Source organism: Geotrypetes seraphini, chromosome 3 (genome assembly GCF_902459505.1).
Source record: "Geotrypetes seraphini chromosome 3, aGeoSer1.1, whole genome shotgun sequence".
Classification (NCBI taxonomy): Eukaryota; Metazoa; Chordata; class Amphibia; order Gymnophiona; family Dermophiidae; genus Geotrypetes; species Geotrypetes seraphini.
This window is the reverse complement of record NC_047086.1, coordinates 238695730-238719132: the sequence shown is the minus strand read 5'-3', so window position 1 is coordinate 238719132 and position 23403 is coordinate 238695730. Positions and strand designations below refer to the sequence as shown.

The 23403-nt window shown below is 49.6% G+C and overlaps 1 protein-coding gene across 2 annotated transcripts in view; it reads left to right on the top strand.

The window, feature by feature from the left end:
- The window catches only part of CNKSR3 (CNKSR family member 3), a 595138-nt gene that overhangs the window by 138198 nt on the left and 433537 nt on the right, over positions 1–23403 (top strand). For both annotated transcript variants that reach the window (XM_033936404.1, XM_033936401.1), the window contains exon 2: positions 15807–15970. In XM_033936404.1, coding sequence (XP_033792295.1) covers positions 15807–15970 — 164 coding nt within the window. The remainder of the gene's footprint in view (positions 1–15806; positions 15971–23403) is intronic.

Sequence of the window (23403 nt, the reverse complement as noted above, 5' to 3'; positions counted from 1 at the left end):
GGCCTAATTTAGATGCCTAGATCAGCTAGGCATAAGAACATAAGAATTGCCGCTGCTGGGTCAGACCAGTGGTCCATTATGCCCAGCAGTCTGCTTCTGCGGCAGCCCTTAGGTCAAAGACCAGTGCCCTGAGACTAGCCTTACATGCGTACGTTCCAGTTCAGCAGGAACTTATCTAACTTTGTCTTGAATCCCTTGAGGGTGTTTTCCCCTATAACAGCCTCCGGAAAAGCATTCCAGTGTTCCACCACTCTCTGGGTGAAGAAGAACTTCCTTATGTTTGTACAAAATCTATCCCCTATTAACTTTAGAGAGTGCCCTCTTGTTTTCCCTACCTTGGAGAGGGTGAACAACCTGTCTTTATCTACTAAGCCTATTCCCTTCATTATCATGAATGTTTCGATCATGTCTCCTCTCAGTCTCCTCTTTTCAAGGGAGAAGAGGCCCAGTTTCTCTAATCTCTCACTGTATGGCGATCCAATCTAGATGCCTAACTTTAGGCATCTTTTATAAAATAATAATAATAATAATTTTATTCTTATATATTCCGCCAAACCAAAAAAGTTCTAGGTGGTTCACAACAAGGTGAGCTAATACATGGGATACAGATAAAATACAAATTAGAATAATGGACTTAAAAACAGATAAAGACAGAAAGCATTTACAATATAATGCAGAAAATAATCTGGGCCATATTTCCAGCTGTGAAAATTATCCCAGGGAAATGATGTGCAAACATTTATGGTTTATTGATTTTAATTACCACCTTTTTTGTAAGTTACAGCAAAAGGTGTACAATATAAACAAATCCGAAAGTGTGAAAAGGAACTACAAATTGAAATAGGAAAGATGAGGGCAGTGCTCTTTAGCATATACAAATTTTCAAAGTGCATATACACATGCATCTTTAAATTTTCAAAAAGTAATCACTTCAGTGCGGCTCCTCTTCTGGAAACACATTTACTCAGTTTGCATAAATGTATGCACATACAGGCCTGACACCCATAAGTTTGCCTTCAAATTGGGAAGAAAATTATATAAAAACTTATTTTAGCACACAGAGCACCTTTTTACCTGTGGAAGTGTTTTTGAAAATTACCCTCTTCATCACCTGTAGCTGTTGTTGTTGCTTTTGCTGTATTGGTGGGTACATGTGGGATTGGGAGAGAAGGAAAATAAAAAGGAGCGAGCCCTGTGCCACTGCCTGCAGACTGTAGCGCTGATAAGGGTGTGTTATCCCAGGACAAGCAGGCATGATATTCTCACATGTGGGTGACGTCATCTACGGAGCCCCGGCGCGGACAGCTTTTCAAGCAAACTTGATTGAAGTTTCAAGTTTGCACACTGCACCACGCATGTGCGTGCCTTCTCGCCCACTAGAGGGCGCATCCCACCTCGTGGTCCTCAGTTCAAATTTTTCCGCGGAGCAAGAAAGCCCTGTGGATCTGAGCTCCAGTGTTTTTGCCTTCTAGCTGCCGCGTTTAGTTTGTTTTCCCTTCGAATTAGTTCGCGGTGCTGTTTTTCTTTTCGATTCCTTTCAAAAAAAAAAAAAAAAAAAAGTCTTTCGTTTTTCCTCGGACTCCGGGGGCTCCCGGAATCCGTGGCCGCGGGACGTCGGTACGTTCCCGGCCTTCTTCTTTTTCTTCGTGGATGTCCCGTCCTGTTACGGGATTCAAAAAGTGCAGCCGGTGTGAAAGGTTGCTTTCCATCACCGACCCTCACCGGTGGTGCATTGTCTGTCTTGGGCCCGAACATCCGACAGACTCGTGTGATCGCTGTGCTACCTTCCAAAACAGGGCCCTCCGTCGCCGTAAGGCAAGAATGGCCGAATTGTTCGCCGTCGACGCACCTAAGGCCTCGACGTCGGCCCCGGCCTTGACCTCGGCCTCGACGTCCTTGGGGGCCTCGGCCTCGCCTCGGCCCTCTTCCTCGAAGGCGTCGTCAGTGAAGCAAGCTTCGGGTAAGTCCTCTATTCTATCCCCTTCAGCAAAGAAGCCATCCTCGAGTCAGGCCAAGGCGGGTGGGTCGACCCCGGCCCCGCATCGGACCTCGACTCCGCACACCCCGAGGGAATACTCGAGACCGAGGTCGCCCTCCAGGGAGTGTGCCCCGGACTCGGAACTCCCCACCTTCGTGGGGATTCCGGTCTTCCAGGATCTCCTCCGAGCTCTGATCTCATCGGAGCTGTCGGGAGCCCTGGAAGTGTTGCAGCGTGCTGCGGTTCCGGCGGCCTCGACCTCGGCCGGGGCGCCTTCGGTCTCGGAGGCCCCGGCCTCGGCTCCCTCGGGAGCCCCGACCTCGGCGACCTCGGTCTCGGGTACGGTGGCCCCGTTCACCTCGGCCTCGGCCCCGCCCCGGACCTCGACCTCGGGGGAACCCCCTGAGCGGAGTGTAAGGCCCAAGGAAAAGTTGCGCAGAGTGCGCCGTCTTTCCTCCTCTTCATCCGGGTCTTCCAGACACGCCTCGCCCTCGACGCGACCTCGGACGGGGCGTCGATCGAGGAAGTCTAAGCGACCCCGAGGCTCGCCTCGGCGCGACCGCTCCTCGTCGTTCGGGGGCGAGGCGCTGCAGGTGTCGGAGTTGCGCCTCGACAACCCGAGGCTCCTCCGCTCACCTCATGGGAAATCTTCCCGGGCCGCCTCGCCGAGGAAACGGGAGAGTGTCCCACGAACCCCTGGGTCCTCACCCAAGGGCTCTGCGAGGAGGATAACTTCCCCTTCCCCCTCGAGGGCCCTCGAGAGGGGATCCTGGGATTCGGGATCGGTTAGGGATCCTCATTATTCCCATGAGGCCTCCCCCCTCTCCTCGGTGGGGCGGTCGAGAACCCCGTCTCCCCAGGCTAGGCCGTCCTCATTTTCATCCTTCGTTCAGGACATGGCCCAAGCCCTGGGGATTGACCTGATGGTAGGCTCTCGGTATTCCAAAGAATTTTTGGAGGAACAGGACCTCCCCACTCTTCCTAGGGAGGTGCCTAGACTCCCTCTCAACAGTGTCCTTCTGCAAACCTGGCTGAATAACTTGTCAAACCCTCTTACAGTCACGTCTGTGCCTTCAAAAATGGAATCGAAGTATAGGACGATTCCCCCTAAAGGGTTCGATAAGGCGCAGCTCTCACACCAGTCTCTTCTGGTGGAGTCTGCTCTTAAAAAATCACAGCCCTCACGGGTTTCTGCGGCGGTTCCACCAGGCAGGGAGGGGCGGACCCTGGACAAGTTTGGCCGTCGCCTCTATTCAAATTCCCTGATGGCCACCAGGGTTCTAAATTACGCCTTCACCTTTTCCTCCTATTTGCGTGGTATGGTGAAGGACCTTCCTCAATATCGAAACTCGTTACCGGACTCCCAAAGAGCAGGATTCGATAAGTTTATGTCCAACCTGTCTCAATTGCGGTTGTACCTATTCCACGCAGTGTACGACGCCTTTGAGCTGGTTTCGAGGGTGTCGGCCCTCGCGGTGGCCATGCGCCGCTTGGCCTGGCTTCGCACCCTCGACATGGACCCAAACCTGCAGGAACGCCTGGCAGACTTGCCCTGTGTGGGGTCCGAGTTATTCGACGAGTCATTGGATGCGGCGACCAAACGCTTGTCGGAACAGGAGCGCTCTCTAGCATCCCTGGTCCGCCCCAAACCTAGACCCCCGCCGCAGAAACCCTTTCGGCCTCCGCCGCGCCGATACCCTCAGAAGTCGACTCCGGCTTTCTCGAGACCGCCTCCGAGACGTCCGTCTCAGCGAGGCAGAGAGGGACAAACCCAAGCCCAGGCGCAGGGCCCTTCTAAGCCTGCGCCTTCCTTTTGACGGGCTGAGCGGACGGGGCGGGTTCCCCTCCGCACTTTCTCAGGAACCCCTCCCTATCGGGGGCCGTCTTCGGTCCTTCCGGGAGGCATGGACCGGGATTACCTCAGACGCTTGGGTGCTCCGGATCGTCTCCGAGGGCTACTCGCTCAACTTTGTGTCCTCGCCGCCGGACAGTCCCCCAAGTTTAGTCCCCTGCAACCGTTCGCAGCTACCGACCCTTATAACCGAAGCCAAAGCCCTCTTGAAGCTTCGGGCGGTCGAGCCGGTCCCCAAGGACCAGTGGGGTACGGGGTTTTACTCCCGCTACTTTTTGGTCCCAAAAAAGACCGGGGACCTGCGCCCCATACTGGACCTCAGGAAGCTCAACAAATTCCTGGCCCGGGAGAAGTTTCGAATGCTATCTCTCCCGGTTTTGTACCCCCTCTTGGGGGAAGGGGACTGGATGTGCTCCCTCGACCTGAAGGAAGCATACACCCATGTTCCGGTGCACCCCGCCTGTCGAAGATTCTTACGATTCCAGGTGGGGGACCTCCACCTCCAGTACAGGGTACTGCCCTTCGGCCTGGCCGCGTCCCCACGAGTATTCACGAAGTGCATGGTGGTGGTTGCAGCAGCCCTCAGGTCACGTGGACTCCATGTGTTCCCTTACCTGGACGATTGGCTCATCAAAGCCCCGACCAGGGAGGGGGTTATCTCAGCGACCCGACAGTCTATTGCCTTCCTGCAAACTCTCGGGTTCGAGATAAACTTTCCAAAGTCTCAGTTGAGACCGTCGCAGTCTCTTCAATTCATAGGTGCGGTGCTGGACACGGTGCGCCTACGCTCCTACCTGCCGACCCAGCGGTTGGAAGCCTTGGTACGGATGAGCCGCCAGGTCTCCCAACTATCGAGGGTGTCGGCCAAGCGCATGATGATGCTGCTGGGCCATATGGCCTCGACGGTACATGTCACGCCGTTTGCAAGGCTACACCTGAGGATCCCTCAGTGGACCCTCGCGTCCCAGTGGCGTCAGGAGTGCGACCCGGTGTCTCGCCTCATTTCGGTAACTCCGCCCTTGCGGAAATCGCTGCGTTGGTGGACAGACTCTTCAAATCTGTCCATGGGGCTATTGTTTCGCACTCCGCCTTTTCGCAAGGTCCTGACCACGGACTCCTCGGAGTACGCGTGGGGAGCCCATCTCGACGGTCTTCGCACGCAGGGCCTGTGGTCGTCAGAAGACCGTCAGTGTCATATCAACGTGCTAGAGCTGCGAGCCATCTTCCTAGCACTTCGAGCCTTCGTTCACATATTGCAGGACCAGGTGGTCCTCGTCCGCACGGACAATCAGGTGGCAATGTATTATGTGAACAAGCAGGGAGGAACGGGGTCATGGCCCCTCTGCTCCGAAGCTCTTCGCCTCTGGGAGTGGGCGGCCTCCCGGAACATCTTCCTCCGGGCGGTCTACATCCAAGGAGAACGGAATTGCCTGGCGGACAAACTGAGTCGACTTCTGCAACCGCACGAGTGGACTCTACACTCAGCAGTTCTACGCGAGGTCTTCGCTCGCTGGGGAACGCCACAGGTGGATCTGTTTGCCTCTCCGGAGACACACAAACTACCACTATATTGTTCTCGGATGTACTCGCAGGACCGTCTGGAAGCGGATGCCTTCCTACTCGACTGGGAAGGGAGGTTCCTGTATGCATTCCCTCCGTTCCCTCTGATCATGCGAACGTTGGTACACCTAAAATCGTCCACGGCCACGATGATTCTCATAGCACCTCGGTGGCCGCGTCAGCACTGGTTCTCCCTGCTGCTCCAGCTCAGTGCCAGAGAGCCTCTTCCCCTGCCTGTCTCTCCTTCTCTGCTGTCTCAGAGTCAAGGATCCATGTTACATCCCAATCTGCAGTCATTGCACCTGACAGCCTGGTTTCTTGTTCCCTGACTCCTCCGGACCTGTCTCAATCGGTGAAGGAGGTGTTGGAAGCCTCCCGCAAGATCTCGACGAGGCTTTGCTATGCGCAGAAATGGACCAGGTTTTCCACCTGGTGCTCGTCTTTTCACCTGGATCCGGTATCAGTTCCGGTATCCTCGGTTTTAGAATACTTGTTTCATTTGTCGCGCTCCGGCTTGAAAACCACTTCGGTGCGGGTTCATCTCAGTGCGATTTCTGCTTTCCACCAACCTCTGGAGGGACGACCTCTGTCACTCCATCCCTTGGTGACACGCTTCATGAAAGGGTTACTCAGGGTTTGTCCCCCTCTTAAGCCTCCGTCTGTCGTGTGGAATTTGAATGTGGTTCTGGCTCAACTGATGAAACCCCCGTTTGAGCCACTCAACAAGTCCCTCTTGAAATTTCTGACTTGGAAGGCGGTGTTTCTAATTGCCCTCACCTCCGCCAGGCGGATTGGGGAGTTGCAAGCCTTGGTTGGGGACCCTCCTTTCACTGTCTTTCATCACGACAAGGTGGTTATCCCAGGACAAGCAGGCATGATATTCTCACATGTGGGTGACGTCATCTACGGAGCCCCGGCGCGGACAGCTTTTCAAGCAAACTTGATAGAAGTTTCAAGTTTGCACACTGCACCACGCATGTGCGTGCCTTCTCGCCCACTAGAGGGCGCATCCCACCTCGTGGTCCTCAGTTCAAATTTTTCCGCGGAGCAAGAAAGCCCTGTGGATCTGAGCTCCAGTGTTTTTGCCTTCTAGCTGCCGCGTTTAGTTTATTTTTCCATCGAATTAGTTCGCGGTACTGCTTTTTCTTTTCGGTTCTTTTCAAAAAAAAAAAAAAAAAAAAAAAAAGTATTTCGTTTTCGTCTGGCTCCGGGGGCTCCCGGAAGCCGTGGCCGGGGACGTCGGTACGTTCCCGGCCTTCTTCGTTTTCTTCGTGGATGTCCCGTCCTGTTACGGGATTCAAAAAGTGCAGCCGGTGCGAGAGGTTGCTTTCCATCACTGACCCTCACCGGTGGTGCATTGTCTGTCTGGGGCCCGAACATCCGACAGAGTCGTGTGATCGCTGCTCTACCTTCCAAAACAGGGCCCTACGTCGCCGCAAGGCCAGAATGGCGGAATTGTTCGCCGTCGACGCGCCGCCTAAGGCCTCGACGTCGGCCCCGGCTTCGGCCCCGGCCTTGACCTCGGCCTCGGCGTCCTCAGGGGCCTCGGCCTCGCCCCGACCCTCATCCTCGAAGGCGTCGTCAGTGAAGCAAGCTTCGGGTAAGTCCTCTGTTCCATCCCCTTCAGCAAAGAAGCCATCCTCGAGTCAGGCCAAAGCGGGTGGGTCGACCCCGGCCCCGCATCGGACCTCGACTCCGCACACCCCGAGGGAATACTCGAGACCGAGGTCGCCCTCCAGGGAGTGTGCCCCGGACTCGGAACTCCCCACCTTCGTGGGGATTCCGGCCTTCCAGGATCTCCTACGAGCTCTGATCTCATCGGAGCTATCGGGAGCCCTGGAAGTGTTGCAGCGTGCTGCGGTCCCGGCGGCCTCGACCTCGGCCGGAGCGCCTTCGGTCTCGGAGGCCCCGGCCTCGGCCCCCTCGACCGCGGGAGCCCCGACCTCGGCGACCTCGGTCTCGGGTACAGTGACCCCATTCACCTCGGTCCCGGCCCCGCCCCGGACCTCGACCTCGGGGGAACCCCCTGAGCGGAGTGTAAGGCCCAAAGAAAAGTTGCGCAGAGTGCGCCGTCTTTCCTCCTCTTCCTCCGGGTCTTCCAGACACGCCTCGCCCTCGACGCGACCTCGAACAGGGCGTCGATCGAGGAAGTCTAAGCGACCTCGAGGCTCGCCTCGGCGCGACCGTTCCTCGTCGTTCGGGGGCGAGGCGCTGCAGGTGTCGGAGTTGCGCCTCGACAATCCGAGGCTCCTCCGCTCACCTCGTGGGAAGTCTTCCCGGGCCGCCTCGCCGAGGAAACGGGAAAGTGTCCCACGAACCCCGGGGTCCTCACCCAAGGGCTCTGCGAGGAGGACAACTTCCCCTTCCCCCTCGAGGGTCCTCGAGAGGGGATCCTGGGATTCGGGATCGGTTAGGGATCCTCATTATTCCCATGAGGCCTCCCCCCTCTCCTCGTTGGGGCGGTCGAGAACCCCGTCTCCCCAGGCTAGGCCGTCCTCATTTTCATCCTTCGTTCAGGACATGGCCCAAGCCCTGGGGATTGACCAGATGGTATGTTCTCGGTATTCCAAAGAATTTTTGGAGGAACAGGACCTCCCCACTCCTCCTAGAGAGGTGCCTAGACTCCCTCTCAACAGCGTCCTTCTGCAGACCTGGCTGAAGAACTTGTCAAACCCTCTTACAGTCACGTCTGTACCTTCAAAAATGGAATCGAAGTATAGAACGATTCCTCCTAAAGGGTTCGATAAGGCGCAGCTCTCACACCAGTCCCTTCTGGTGGAGTCAGCTCTTAAAAAATCACAGCCCTCACGGGTTTCTGCGACGGTTCCACCAGGCAGGGAAGGGCGGACCCTGGACAAGTTTGGCCGTCGCCTCTATTCAAATTCCCTGATGGCCACCAGGGTTCTAAATTACGCCTTCACCTTTTCCTCCTATTTGCGGGGTATGGTGAAGGATCTTCCTCAATATCGAAACTCGTTACCGGACTCCCAAAGAGCAGGATTCGACAAGTTTATGTCCAACCTGTCTCAATTGCGGTTGTACCTATTCCATGCAGTGTACGACGCCTTTGAGCTGGTTTCGAGGGTGTCGGCCCTCGCGGTGGCCATGCGCCGCTTGGCCTGGCTTCGCACCCTCGACATGGACCCAAACCTGCAGGAACGCCTGGCAGACTTGCCTTGTGTGGGGTCCGAGCTATTCGACGAGTCGTTGGATGCGGCGACCAAACGCTTGTCGGAACAGGAGCGCTCTCTAGCATCCCTGGTCCGCCCCAAACCTAGGCCCCCGCCTCAGAAACCCTTTCGGCCTCCGCCGCGCCGATACCCTCAGAAGTCGACCCCGGCTTTCTCGAGACCGCCTCCGAGACGTCCGTCTCAACGAGGCAGAGGGGGACAAACCCAAGCCCCGGCGCAGGGCCCTTCTAAGCCAGCGCCTTCCTTTTGACGGGCTGAGCGGACGGGGCGGGTTCCCCTCCGCACTTTCACAGGAACCCCTTCCTATCGGGGGCCGTCTCCGGTCCTTCCGGGAGGCATGGACCGGGATTACCTCAGACGCTTGGGTGCTCCGGATCGTCTCCGAGGGCTACTCGCTCAACTTTGTGTCCTCGCCGCCGGACAGTCCCCCGAGTCTAGTCCCCTGCAACCGTTCGCAGCTGCCGACCCTTATAACCGAAGCCAAAGCCCTCTTGAAGCTTCGGGCGGTCGAGCCGGTCCCCAAGGACCAGTGGGGTACGGGGTTTTACTCCCGCTACTTTTTGGTCCCAAAAAAGACCGGGGACCTGCGCCCCATATTGGACCTCAGGAAGCTCAACAAATTCCTGGCCCGGGAGAAGTTTCGAATGCTATCTCTCCCGGTTCTGTATCCCCTCTTGGAGGAAGGGGACTGGATGTGCTCCCTCGACCTGAAGGAAGCATACACCCATGTTCCGGTGCACCCCGCCTGTCGAAGATTCTTACGATTCCAGGTGGGGGACCTCCACCTCCAGTACAGGGTACTGCCCTTCGGCCTGGCCGCGTCCCCACGAGTATTCACGAAGTGCATGGTGGTGGTTGCAGCAGCCCTCAGGTCACGGGGACTCCACGTGTTCCCTTACCTGGACGATTGGCTCATCAAAGCCCCGACCAGGGAGGGGGTTATCTCAGCGACCCGACAGTCTATTACCTTCCTGCAAACTCTCGGGTTCGAGATAAACTTTCCAAAGTCTCAGTTGAGGCCGTCGCAGTCTCTTCAATTCATAGGTGCGGTGCTGGACACGGTGCGCCTACGCTCCTACCTGCCGACCCAGCGGTTGGAAGCCTTGGTACGGATGAGCCGCCAGGTCTCTCAACTATCGAGGGTGTCGGCCAAGCGCATGATGATGCTGCTGGGCCATATGGCCTCGACGGTACATGTCACGCCGTTTGCGAGGCTACATCTGAGGATCCCTCAGTGGACCCTCGCGTCCCAGTGGCGTCAGGAGTGCGACCCGGTGTCTCGCCTCATTTCGGTGACCCCGCCCTTGCGGAAATCGCTGCGTTGGTGGACAGACTCTTCAAATCTGTCCATGGGGCTATTGTTCCGCACTCCGCCTTTTCGCAAGGTCCTGACCACGGACTCCTCGGAGTACGCGTGGGGAGCCCATCTCGACGGTCTTCGCACGCAGGGCCTGTGGTCGGCAGAAGACCGTCAGTGTCATATCAACGTGCTAGAGCTGCGGGCCATCTTCCTAGCACTTCGAGCCTTCGTTCACATATTGCAGGACCAGGTGGTCCTCGTCCGCACGGACAATCAGGTGGCAATGTATTATGTGAACAAGCAGGGAGGAACGGGGTCATGGCCCCTCTGCTCCGAGGCTCTTCGCCTCTGGGAGTGGGCGGCCTCCCGGAACATCTTCCTCCGGGCGGTCTACATCCAAGGAGAACGGAATTGCCTGGCGGACAAACTGAGTCGACTTCTGCAACCGCACGAGTGGACTCTACACTCAGCAGTTCTACGCGAGGTTTTCGCTCGCTGGGGAACGCCACAGGTGGATCTGTTTGCCTCTCCGGAGACACACAAACTACCACTATATTGTTCTCGGATGTACTCGCAGGACCGTCTGGAAGCGGATGCCTTCCTACTCGACTGGGAAAGAAGGTTCCTGTATGCATTCCCTCCGTTCCCTCTGATCATGCGAACGTTGGTACACCTAAAATCGTCCTCGGCCACGATGATTCTCATAGCACCTCGGTGGCCGCGTCAGCACTGGTTCTCCCTGCTGCTCCAACTCAGTGCCAGGGAGCCTCTCCCCCTGCCTGTCTCTCCTTCTCTGCTGTCTCAGAGTCAAGGATCCATGTTACATCCCAATCTGCAGTCATTGCACCTGACAGCCTGGTTTCTTGTTCCCTGACTCCTCCGGACCTGTCTCAATCGGTGAAGGAGGTGTTGGAAGCCTCCCGCAAGATCTCGACGAGGCTTTGCTATGCGCAGAAATGGACCAGGTTTTCCACCTGGTGCTCGTCTTTTCACCTGGATCCGGTATCAGTGCCGGTATCCTCGGTTTTAGAATATTTGTTTCATTTGTCGCGCTCCGGCTTGAAAACCACTTCGGTGCGGGTTCATCTCAGTGCGATTTCTGCTTTCCACCAACCTCTGGATGGACGCCCTCTGTCACTCCATCCCTTGGTGACACGCTTCATGAAGGGGTTACTCAGGGTTTGTCCCCCTCTTAAGCCTCCGCCCGTCGTGTGGAATTTGAATGTGGTCCTGGCTCAACTGATGAAACCCCCGTTTGAGCCACTTAACAAGTCCCTCTTGAAATTTCTGACTTGGAAGGCGGTGTTTCTAATTGCCCTCACCTCCGCCAGGCGGATCGGGGAGTTGCAAGCCTTGGTTGCGGACCCTCCTTTCACTGTCTTTCATCACGACAAGGTGGTCCTCCGCACCCATCCTAAGTTTGTACCTAAAGTTGTTTCTGACTTCCACCTCAATCAGTCCATTGTCCTTCCTGTGTTCTTCCCGAAGCCCCACTCCCATCCAGGCGAGACGGCGCTTCACACGCTTGACTGTAAGAGGGCGTTGGCATTTTATCTTCAACGCACCAGGCCTCATCGGAAGGTTCCTCAATTGTTTTTGTCCTTCGATCCCAATCGATTAGGGCACCCAGTTTCCAAGCGCACTCTGTCTAACTGGTTGGCCGCTTGCATTTCCTTTTGCTACGCTCAGGCTGGCCTTCCTCCCCCGGGTCGAGTCACGGGGCACAAGGTCCGAGCGATGGCAGCTTCGATAGCCTTCCTCCGATCCACCCCGATGGAGGACATATGTAAGGCCGCCACTTGGTCTTCGGTTCATACATTCACCTCTCATTACTGTCTGGACACCTTGTCCAGAAACGATGGCCGGTTTGGCCAGTCGGTGTTACGTAACCTGTTTTCATAAATTGCCATCCTCCCACCTACCCTTTTTTTTGGTTGGCTTGGAGGTCACCCACATGTGAGAATATCATGCCTGCTTGTCCTGGGATAAAGCACAGTTACTTACCGTAACAGGTGTTATCCAGGGACAGCAGGCATATATTCTCACAACCCGCCCGCCTCCCCGGGGATGGCTTCCTTGCTAGTTATGGAACTGAGGACCACGAGGTGGGATGCGCCCTCTAGTGGGCGAGAAGGCACGCACATGCGTGGTGCAGTGTGCAAACTTGAAACTTCTATCAAGTTTGCTTGAAAAGCTGTCCGCGCCGGGGCTCCGTAGATGACGTCACCCACATGTGAGAATATATGCCTGCTGTCCCTGGATAACACCTGTTACGGTAAGTAACTGTGCTTTCTCCGCACCCATCCTAAGTTTTTACCTAAAGTTGTTTCTGACTTCCACCTCAATCAGTCCATTGTCCTTCCTGTGTTCTTCCCGAAGCCCCACTCCCATCCTGGCGAGACGGCGCTTCACACGCTTGACTGTAAGAGGGCGTTGGCATTTTATCTTCAACGCACCAGGCCTCATCGGAAGGTTCCTCAATTGTTTTTGTCCTTCGATCCCAATCGATTAGGGCACCCAGTTTCCAAGCGCACTCTGTCTAACTGGTTGGCCGCTTGCATTTCCTTTTGCTACGCTCAGGCTGGCCTTCCTCCCCCGGGTCGAGTCACGGGGCACAAGGTCCGAGCGATGGCAGCTTCGATAGCTTTCCTCCGATCCACTCCGATGGAGGACATATGTAAGGCTGCCACTTGGTCTTCGGTTCATACATTCACCTCTCATTACTGTCTGGACACTTTATCCAGGAGTGACGGCCGGTTTGGCCAGTCAGTTTTGCAAAATCTGTTTTCCTAAATTGCCATCCTCCCACCTGCCCTTTTTTGGTTAGCTTGGAGGTCACCCACATGTGAGAATATCATGCCTGCTTGTCCTGGGATAAAGCACAGTTACTTACCGTAACAGGTGTTATCCAGGGACAGCAGGCATATATTCTCACAACCCGCCCGCCTCCCCGGGGATGGCTTCCTTGCTAGTTATGGAACTGAGGACCACGAGGTGGGATGCGCCCTCTAGTGGGCGAGAAGGCACGCACATGCGTGGTGCAGTGTGCAAACTTGAAACTTCAATCAAGTTTGCTTGAAAAGCTGTCCGCGCCGGGGCTCCGTAGATGACGTCACCCACATGTGAGAATATATGCCTGCTGTCCCTGGATAACACCTGTTACGGTAAGTAACTGTGCTATAAGGGTAAAGTTACACCTCAGGGCTTGGAGCACAGGGAGAGGCCCTGAATTCAGCATCCAGTGGGTCCTTATTTCTCCTCTGAAGTGTGTGGGCTGAAATCACTGACGTCTCTCAAAAGGGTGATCATAGAGGAGGCCACTAAAGTATTTAATTAGCTAAGTTTAATACAATATTTGATATACCGCCCTTAAAATAATATCAGAGTGGTTCACAGTCCATGATTAAAAACAAGCAAACAAACATTTCAGAGTGCTTTAATGAGAAGACAATCACAGAAACAAGCTGTAATAAACATGAGTTGAAAGCAAAGTGGTCAAACACTGTTCTATTTATTGTGTAAATTAAAATAAAATTAACCAATTTTGTATAATTTTGATAACTTACAGCCTAATAATATAAAAAAAGAAAAGCTAAGCTCTTAAATTGGGCTCCTAAATTTGTGCCCTATTTTTAGCCAAACTTAGGAGACTAAGGAGTCCTTTTGCTGAAGCTTAGCGCATGCTAACAGACATTATAGCATGTGCCAAGTCCCATGTGGCCAATGGGTATAGAATAGGATGCTCAGCATTTAGGCCCTGATTCTCCAAAGTGCGTCCCGATTTTAGGCAGCTGTAGGCGTCCTACAGCTGTCTAATCAGCCAATCGGGATGCACGTTTTAAAAAAAAATGCTCCCCAGGCAGGCCGCCTATATTGAAGGCGCTCTGAGAGCCTAGGGAGGCCCACCAGACGCCTAAGCTCGCCTAAGGGCCTTAGGTGAACCTAGGCGGCCCTACACGTCTCCCTAGTAGAGGAAGAGACGGTTAAAATGTAGGCCAGCAAAATTTAACCCGATTCTCTAACCGGCGTCTAACCGGGTTTAATGTAGGACCGATTCTGTATAGGACACCTCTCCTGGGCGTCCTATATAGAATCAGGGCCTGAGTGCATCCTTTATGTCCATTAGCACATACTAAATTTTAGTAAAGGCACCTATGTTTTCAGCTTCAAGTTCAGCTTAATTTAGGAGCATAACTGTTATGTTTATAAATTTAGGCCTGATGTTCTTTAGCATAGATTTAAGATCCTAATTTATGAGCCTAGTGGTAAAAATCTGTGCTAAGCTCCTAACTTTTTCCCCACCCTAAATTCTCTTCTGTTGTCATCCACTCTTTATGCTCCTAAATTTATGAATTTACGGCCGGATTCTCTACGATGCCAATATCGGCAACCGCCTAAAAAAGCGGCCGCTGCTTGCATATCAATCATGTGATACGCTGTATTGAGACTCGCACTTCCGAGCAAGATAGACACCAGAAATATTTATTGTGTAACGTGGTAACTTTACTAATTACACCCTTATCAGCGCTACAACCTGCAGGCAGTGGCACAGGGCTCGCTCCTTTTTATTTTCCTTCTCTCCCAATCCCACATGTACCCACCAATACAGCAAAAGCCAGGGTTTTCCAGACCTACATTTCTGGCACCTGTCTTGCCACGAATCACGCCTATATAGGCGCTTTATGATGCCTAATGCCACTTCCAGCGTTAGTCATGCCCATTCTTGCATTAGACACCATAAAGTGCCAAGTAGGTTCAATTCCGGTGCCTTTTATTTAGGCACCAGTAGGTGCTTTAATGTTGCAGATTTTTGCTGTTTTAAACAGCGTTTGTTAATTAACTTTGGCACCTGTAGGACACCTACCCATTTCTAGAATTTTCCCTTTGATGAATCTGTGAATATCAAGTTAGAATCAGGGCCTGAATTCCTATAAAAGACACCTAAAGTTAGGTGCCTAGATCGGCACACTTAGCTGATCCAGGCACTTAATTATTTAAATAGCCGTAATCAGCACCATTAATTTAAAATTATATTTAAAAAAAACAAATCACAATTAGCTGGTAGGCGCCTACCACTTCGAGGTAGGTGTCTACTCCAAAGTGCCTACCAGAAAGTAGGCATGGTTAGGGGCAGATTGTGGGTGGATTTTGGGTGTGTTTTTACTTATTTGCCGCTAGGCACCTAACATAGGCACACTCAGGCCAAGAAACCCCTGGCATAAATAGAGTGCGCCTAAGGTTTTAATGCCTACCGGTGCCTAAGGTTGCTTTAGGAGCCGGTAGGCAGGATTCTATAAATGGTGCTTAACTTTTGATTGACATCTGTGCTCCTCGGCACCTACATGTTAAGCTCTGTTTATAGAATCATGGCCTCAGTTCTGGCTCGTTTAGAAGCATAACTCTCAAAGCTAGCGTATTAATCTTTTGCTTATCAGGCCCTTGGTTATTTATTCAGTGGGAGAAATTCTAAAACCGGCACCTAAGTTAATTGAAGAATGGTGTTAGAAACGGTAAAAAATAGCGAGGTTGAAGTGCCTACCGGCGTCTAAATAAAAGGTAACGGACTCATGCCTACATAGACACTTAAGGCCTCCTCCGCACACCAAAGTAGACATAGCCAATGCCTGAAGTGATGTTAGGCGGCCTAAAGCGCCTACTTAGAAAACCCTGGCCTACATTTCCGGTGCCTATCTTTCCTGTAGGCACGATTCTGAAACTGGCGCCGGTGTGTGATTGACACGTGATCGATGGACGCTTTTAAGGCCACCATCAATATTGGCGCCAGTTACAGAATCTGGCCTAATGTGTTTTACAATTCATTGGAAAAATTCTACTTGTTTGTATGTATGTTACAGTTAAAAGGAAAATTGTTTTCTAATGTTCTCTTCCTTTCCCCGTGCCCCTTTTTGTATCTTATATTTTTAGGGCTGGATGACTCCTTACAACAGTACATTCCTAACTTTGAGCGAGAGAAGATAAACGGGGAACAGCTATTAAAAATTTCCAACCAGGATCTGGAGGAGCTTGGGATCATCCGTATTGGGCACCAGGAGCTTGTTCTGGAGGCTGTGGATCTCCTCTGTGCACTGGTCAGTTTTAAACTGGATTCAAGCTAGGAAACCACAGTTCGAACTAGATTGATTTGAGGCAGCAGAAGGCAGAAGCTAAGTAAAGCTTAACGTCAACCACTGTCACTGAAGTATCTGGCATTTCCACTTGCTGCTGCATGATTTAATTCATAGGTTTCCAAACTCTGCTCCATCTGGGAGACAATTCTATAACGGGGCACCTCCATTTAGGTTCCCTGATTTCATGTTTAACATTTACAGCAGAAAAATATACAAAGGGCAAGTACTTCAGATAACACTTTTTTGTATATAATAGTTTCAAATACAGTACTCCCCCAAAATTCGTGAGAGTTCCGTTCTAGGAACACCCGCAAGTTTTGAAAAACCACAAATGCAGTTTTGAGTATGTCAAGAGGCAGGAAAGGGCAGCTGCAGCTCCTAATTGGTGTAGCCTGACTTTAGTACAGAAATATGCGGTCGGAGCATTCAGCAAATCACTGAGTCTGTGATTCATGAACCGCAAATTTGCGGGGGAACACTGTACAGTAGACTTTCAGTAGTTTCTGGTTACTTGAGAATTACTATTAAAAATAGGCCTAACTAATACTATACCCTATACTATGCCATACCATAAACTGTTATAGACAAACTACCGGACATGTGGTAGGCAAAGCATGAGTGTGCTTAGGTGTGGTGTGCCAAGTTTACACTTAAATTTCCACCAGAAATTGATTTTATTTTCATTTTTATTTAAAGTATTACAGTATTTCTTTGATTTTTTTTCTGGTTGCTTGAGAGTTCCGGTTAACAGAGAGTCTACTATATTCAGAACTTGAAAATCTGTGTGCTTAGTGAAATAATTTTGTATGCCCAAGAGTATATCTTCCATCATAGCACTCTGACTTGGAAAAAAAAGTAGTCTGTATGATATTATAAATCAAACTCCTTGTCTCCAAATTGTCTGACTACAAGTCAACTATAAAGCCGTGAGTTCTTCATCTGATGTTGGTCATGGACAATTTATCCTAAGATAAGTACTCTGGACTTTAAAGGTTTTTGACCTATAATATCATAGAGACAACTTTTTCCAAATCTGTGTGCTCTGATGGAGGCATGCTCTTGCTTTGTATGTGTGTAAACGTTTGACAGCACATCTAAAGCCACACAACATTATTTCACTGAGCACACAGATTTTCAAGTTTTAAATATTTAAAATTATTATACTAGCAGTCCCTGGTTTAAGAATATCCAACTTACATCAGACTCGTACTTCCAAACCGGGGTGTGCTTCTCCCTTCCTCTGCCAACCTGCCCCCTTCTTCCCTTCCTTTCCCAACGCGCCCCCCCCTTCCTTCCTATTGTGCCCCAATGCACACCTCGTCATCCCTCCCTCCCACTGTGCTGTGTCCCAAATTCGTGCCTCCCTCCCTTCCATGGGTGTTTACCTCCTCTGGCCAGCTCTCTCCTCCTAGCCACACTTGTCTTTACAAAGCCGCAGCCGCAGTTCCTACACATGGCCCGCAGCTGACCTGGAAGCCTTTCCTCTGATGTCAGAGGTCAGCTGCAGGATGGATGTGGTGGTATGGAGGGAACAGTGGGACAGATGAAGAACGAAAGTAAGTGTAAACCTCCTATCTTCTCTTTCTATTTAAACTTCAGCACTTTATTTTGAGGACTGTTTCTTTAATGTTTAATGTTTTTATAGACCGTGTACTATACAGGATCCAAGATACATACAAATTCAACTTAACCCGGAGACTGTCTGTATATAAAAAAAGTATTATTTGAAATACTTTATATATTTTTCTGATTAATATCACTATGTAACAAAATTTTATTTTATTTTATTTTTTTTGTTCCTGGGTAATAAGTGTTCTTTTTTAAATGCCACAAAAATATAGAGAATGGTTTTCATTCCCCTCAAACTTTGCTTTTGTGACCAGAACATTGATATTTTGAAATTTACCCTGTTTGCATAACATTCCAGATTGATTCCAAGCTAAGTAAACTTAGGGGCCCTTTTACTAATGTGCGGTGGTGTATTTCTGCTCGGCTAACAATACCACAGGTGCATTGTACTTGCTACTGTGGCAATTCAGGCAGTAAGACTTACTGCAGCTGTGGGCGGAAAAAGGGGTGAGTTGTAAGTGTGTATAACCACAATGCACTGATGCACTGTGGTGTTTCTTACCACCGGGTTAGTGCAGGAGCCTTTACTGCTATGCTTTTTTTGACCCTTGGCAATAGGTGTCTTTTTTTCACTAATTTTGGCCCTAGGCCTTATTAAAAGGGCCCCATAGAGTAACTTCAAGAACTGTCTAGAACTTTCCATCAGTATAAATCGTAATATAGTATAACTATAGAGATCTTAAGCCCACCAGCTCAGTTCAGTTCCAACTGCCTTAGTGGAACTCCTTTATTCCTGGATGTGAAACCAGGTACATTTTTTCTTGTCTATACCTCACATCTGGGTCAAATATGCCTCCCTCCGAAACCCCCCCAAAGCAGAAAGATCGGCCTGCGTTGATGGAGTGGTTAGAAAAGTTATGCATTCTTTGAAGACAGGATTAGCGGAAAGTCCACAGCTTGTAGCATGCATCTGTTGTAAGACTGTGAAATAGATCCAGAAATACATACATTTACATCATTGAGAATGGTGGGAAAGAATGCTCTGCTGCCTTCTCTGCTCCACATTCCATCCATTATGCAACACTTGCTGCATTGTGCATACACTTCTTAAAATGGAGAGGACCTTTTTTTTTTCTCTCCCATCGCTGTTTGGAAGCACCGACTTCCTGCTTATGTAAGCAGCACTAAAAATAGACTGGATGTCGATAAACCTCTTCATTCAAAAATAATTCAGATTCAGGCCTCTTGCTCAGTCCTCAGCATCCCCTTCTTTTTCACCTCCATGCTAAAAAATTATTCTAGATGCTTCTGTTTTTGACAGGCAATGTGTATTTTTTTTTTTTTCGCCATCTTTGCCTACATTTTCCTTAATAAATTAGTTCTCAGGCCATTTACAGTGGGCAGCAAGGATGGCTCCTTTTTAGGAAAGTGTATTTGAAATAGAAATTGGGAGAGAGTCTGGTCAAATTAATTAGGGAAATCATTGACGTAATAGATGAGGTAGGGTATCTTTCTCTTTTGCTTATTATTTTGAACTATAAGTTAGAGGAACAAAACTGGATAAATTCCAGATCCCAAGGCTTCTCTCTATCTCTGGCAATTTCCTTCTCATTTCCTTTGTAGACAAAAGTATTGACCTTGCACCAGTTTCTGGAAATTCTCTTTGTGGCAGCGCACCTCGAGCAGTCCTCTTGCAGCTGTGATTTATCTGTGTGTGTGTGCTTTCCACGCTCTTCTTTCTCTGGCCTTTTGGTTTTTTATTTCACCACGAATTTATATGCTTCCCAATGAGGAGTTTTGATTGTTGCTTATTGAAAACAAGCATCCAGTTGTGCTTCAGAGCTGGTCTCATAAGAGAGACCATGGCCCATATGTTCATTTAACACTGCTGCTAGGAGAGATTAGTGCTGGATTGCTTGCATGTTAAGAACATAAGAATGTTACATAGTAAGGCCTTAAAAATGTATCAACCCCATATATCAAATAATATATAGCAGAAAAATGGGGGGAAGAATACCAATATATGATACAATAAACAATAAATTTTGATGAAGTTTGAAACTGATTTTAGCCGTTATAGCAACTGATAAACCATATCTCAATAAATAAATTCATAATATGTTATATGTTAGTACATCTACTTCAAAGACAATATCGATTGATTTCCTTATTGATTCTTAAGAAGAAATGGTAGTGGACATATCATCAATTATACAGACATCAGTCTTTGGAACCTCTTATGATATATATCATTCCAAGTTCCTGTCTTGTATTTCGTTGTAATCATCTATGTCCACCACCTCCTACCAAGCTAATTCATTAGTGATTAAACTTTATTATCAATAGATCTAATTCTAATATGTACTAAGAATAGCCTTACTGGGTCGGACCTATGGTCCATCAAGCTCAGTAGCCCATTCTCACAGTGGCCAATCCAGCTCACTAGTACCTGGCCAAAACCTAAACAGTAGCAACATTCCATGCTACCGATCCAGGGCAAGCAGTGGCTTCCGCCATGTCAGTCTCAGTAACAGACTATGGACTTTTCCTCCAGGAATTTGTCCAAACCTTTCTTAAAACCAGCTGTGCTATCTGCTCTTACCATAACCTCTGGCAATGCGTTCCAGAGCTTAACTATCCTCTGAGTGAAAAAATATTTCCTCCTAATGGTTTTAAAAGTATTTCCCTGTAACTTCATCAAGTGTTCCCTAGTCTTTCTAATTTTTGACAGAGTGAAAATTGATCCACTTGTACCCGTTCTACTCCACTCAGGATTTTGTAGACTTCAATCATATCTACCTTCAGCTGTGTCTTTTCCAAGCTGAAGAACCCTAACCTCTCTAGTTTTTCCTTATATGAGAGACGTTCCATCCCCTTTATCATCTTGGTCACTCTTCTTTGAACCTTTTCTAGTGCCGCCATATCTTTCTTGAGATAAGGAGACCAGAACTGAATGCAATACTCCAGTATAATTTTTTCATTTAAATATCACTGTAACAATATATATTTATATTTTCCATCACTTATCTGAAGCTGCTCAATATGTACAGTCCAAAGCGCTCTCGATGCATGCATGCTTTATTTGTTTTTTCTTCGGTCAAGGGTTGCCAGTATAAAAAATATCATCAACGTCTTTTGTCGTTTCAAACTGCATTATGGGCTAAAGATTTGAATTCTTTAATAATGACCTCAGCACTTTAGGAGACAATTGAAAACGTATCTATTTACAAGGTTCTTAGGAAATTAATGTACTGTATTCAATTGTATATGTACAATCTTTATTCTATTTTGTAAACTGCATAGAACTTAACAGTATTGCGGTATAGAAATAAATTTTTATGTTATGTTATGTTTACCCTGTTTCAAACAAATCTTCATTGGCAATCCACTTCACAACAATGAATCAAAATGACGCTGCTATCAACGCTTCAAATGGGAAGCAGACTCTCACTGTGCTCCCTCAAAAATGGTGGATTATACCACTGCTCTTACTTGAACAAGAAACTACTGTTGTGCTGTCTCTCAGCCCAACCAAGAAAATAATGATGTGGAGCCACTTTTAATTTCAATGTAAGTTTCATGACTCCACATCATTCTCTTTTTGGTTGGGCTGAGAACTTTTCAGTGACTCCTCATATGACACATTTAATTTAGACCATTGGGTTCACTTGATGATGATAAACATGAGTGGTTGATTGAAAACATCATAACATAACATAAGAATTGCATACTGGGACAGACCGAAGGTCCATCAAGCTCGGTATCCTGTTTCCAACAGTGGCCAACACGAGTCCCAAGTACAGTCAAACCTCGGTTTGCAAGTAACGCGGTTTGCGAGTGTTCTCACATATCGTGACTCGCAAACCGAGCATTGACTCGATTTGTGAGCACCCCCCTTCAGAGAGAACAAGAGCCAGAAGGCCTTGAGCATTCACAGATGCTCAAGGCCCAGCCCAGGCAAGAGGTGGGATCTTCATTGACTGGCACCAGCACGTCCTGTGGGTTAGTGCTGTATGCCGGTGCCAGGGTAAGGGGCTTGTTTGGGTGGGCGGGGGATGCTGCTTCCAGCACGGGGTGCGATGCTTGTTCTCGGAGGGGGGGGTTGCGAGTGGGAGCGATGCCGGTTTGAGCGGGGAGGGGGGTGTGATGCCGGTTCTTGGGGGAGCATTTGCAGGGGGAGCGATGCCGGTTTGAGAAGGGGGGTGCGATGCCGCTTCTTGGGGGGACGTTTGCGGCGGGGAGCAATGTCGGTTTGAGTGGGGGGGTGGAGCATCGCCAGTGGCCTCGTGGGGGGGAGGTGGAACCAATCAAACGAGTTTCCCTTACTTTCTATGGGGAAACTCGCTTTGATACACGAGCAGTTTGGTTTACAAGCATGCTTCTGGAACTAATTATGCTTTAAACCAAGGTTCCACTGTACTTAGCTAGATCCCAAGTAATAAAACAGATTTTATGCTGCTTATTTTAGGAATAAGCAGTGGATTTCTCCAAGCTATCTCAATAATGGCCTATGGACTTCTCTTTCAAGAAATTATCCAAACCTTTTTTAAACCCTGCCGTGCTGATTTCACCACATTGTTTGGCAACAAATTCCAGAATTTAATTACACATTGTGTGAAGAAATATTTTGTTTTAAATCTACTATTTAGTAGCTTCATCCTCTTGCTATTTCTAGCAATTGGTAAGAACATATGAATAGCCATACTGGGTCAAACCAATGGACCTTCTTGCCCAGTATCCTGTTTCAAACAGTGAGGCAATTGTCTGGATATTGAAGCAAAAATGTTAAAAAAAAAAATTCTCCACCCAGATCATTATGACCCATCTCCAGGTCTTGGTTAGAACTGGAAGTGCTATCCTTTCATATTATCAGATTGGAGGAATATTGGAAATCAATTTTTAAGATGATAGGGCCAGTACTATGGAATACAGTGGAACCTTGGTTTGCGAGCATATTTCGTTCCAGAAGCATGCTCGTAAACCAAAGTGCTCATATATCAAAGCGAGATTCCCATAGAAAGCAAAGGAAACTCGCATGATTCGTTCCACATCCCCAAAAGACCCCCCTCTCCCGAGGCCACTGATGTGCTTCCACCCCACCCCCGCGAACTGGAAAGAGTGGGAGCCAGAAGGCCTTGAGCATGCACAGATGCTCAAGGCCCAGCAGAATCAGCGGCAGGCTCTTTGGGCACCGGCACGTCCTGTGGGTTGATGCTGCGTGCCAGTGCCCGATCGCGGTAAGGGTTAGGATTTGGGCGGGGGCGGGGGGCTGCCTCGCAAATTGAGTCAACGCTCGGTTTGCGAGGCAAGATTTTCGAGTGTTTTGCTCATCTTGCAAAACACTTGCAAACCAGATTACTCGCAAACCGAGGTTTGACTGTACTATGCCCTTGCAATTGAGAGTAATACAAAATATGGATGCATTTAAAAGAGATCTAAAACATTCCTGTTCAAGCAGGGCATATGGCCAGGACTAAGGTACACGAGTGGCATGAATTTTATCTCACGATAGAAGCATATTAAGTTGAAGAAAAGTGCGTTAAGGACATAAATATTAGGAAGGATGTGGCTAAGGTACAAAATTGGACATGACTAACTACTGAAATTAATTGTTGCTTGATTATGATATTCTTTGTTTTATGGTGCATTTTTATTTGCATGGAATGAATGTTTTTAACTATATCCTGTGCCAACCTGCCCCCTTCTTCCTTTCCTTTCCCAACGCGCCCCTTTTCCTTCCTTTCATGCCCCAACGCACACCTCGTTGTCCTTCCCTCCCACTGTACTGTGTCCCAAATTTGTGCTTCCCTCCCTCCCACGGGTGT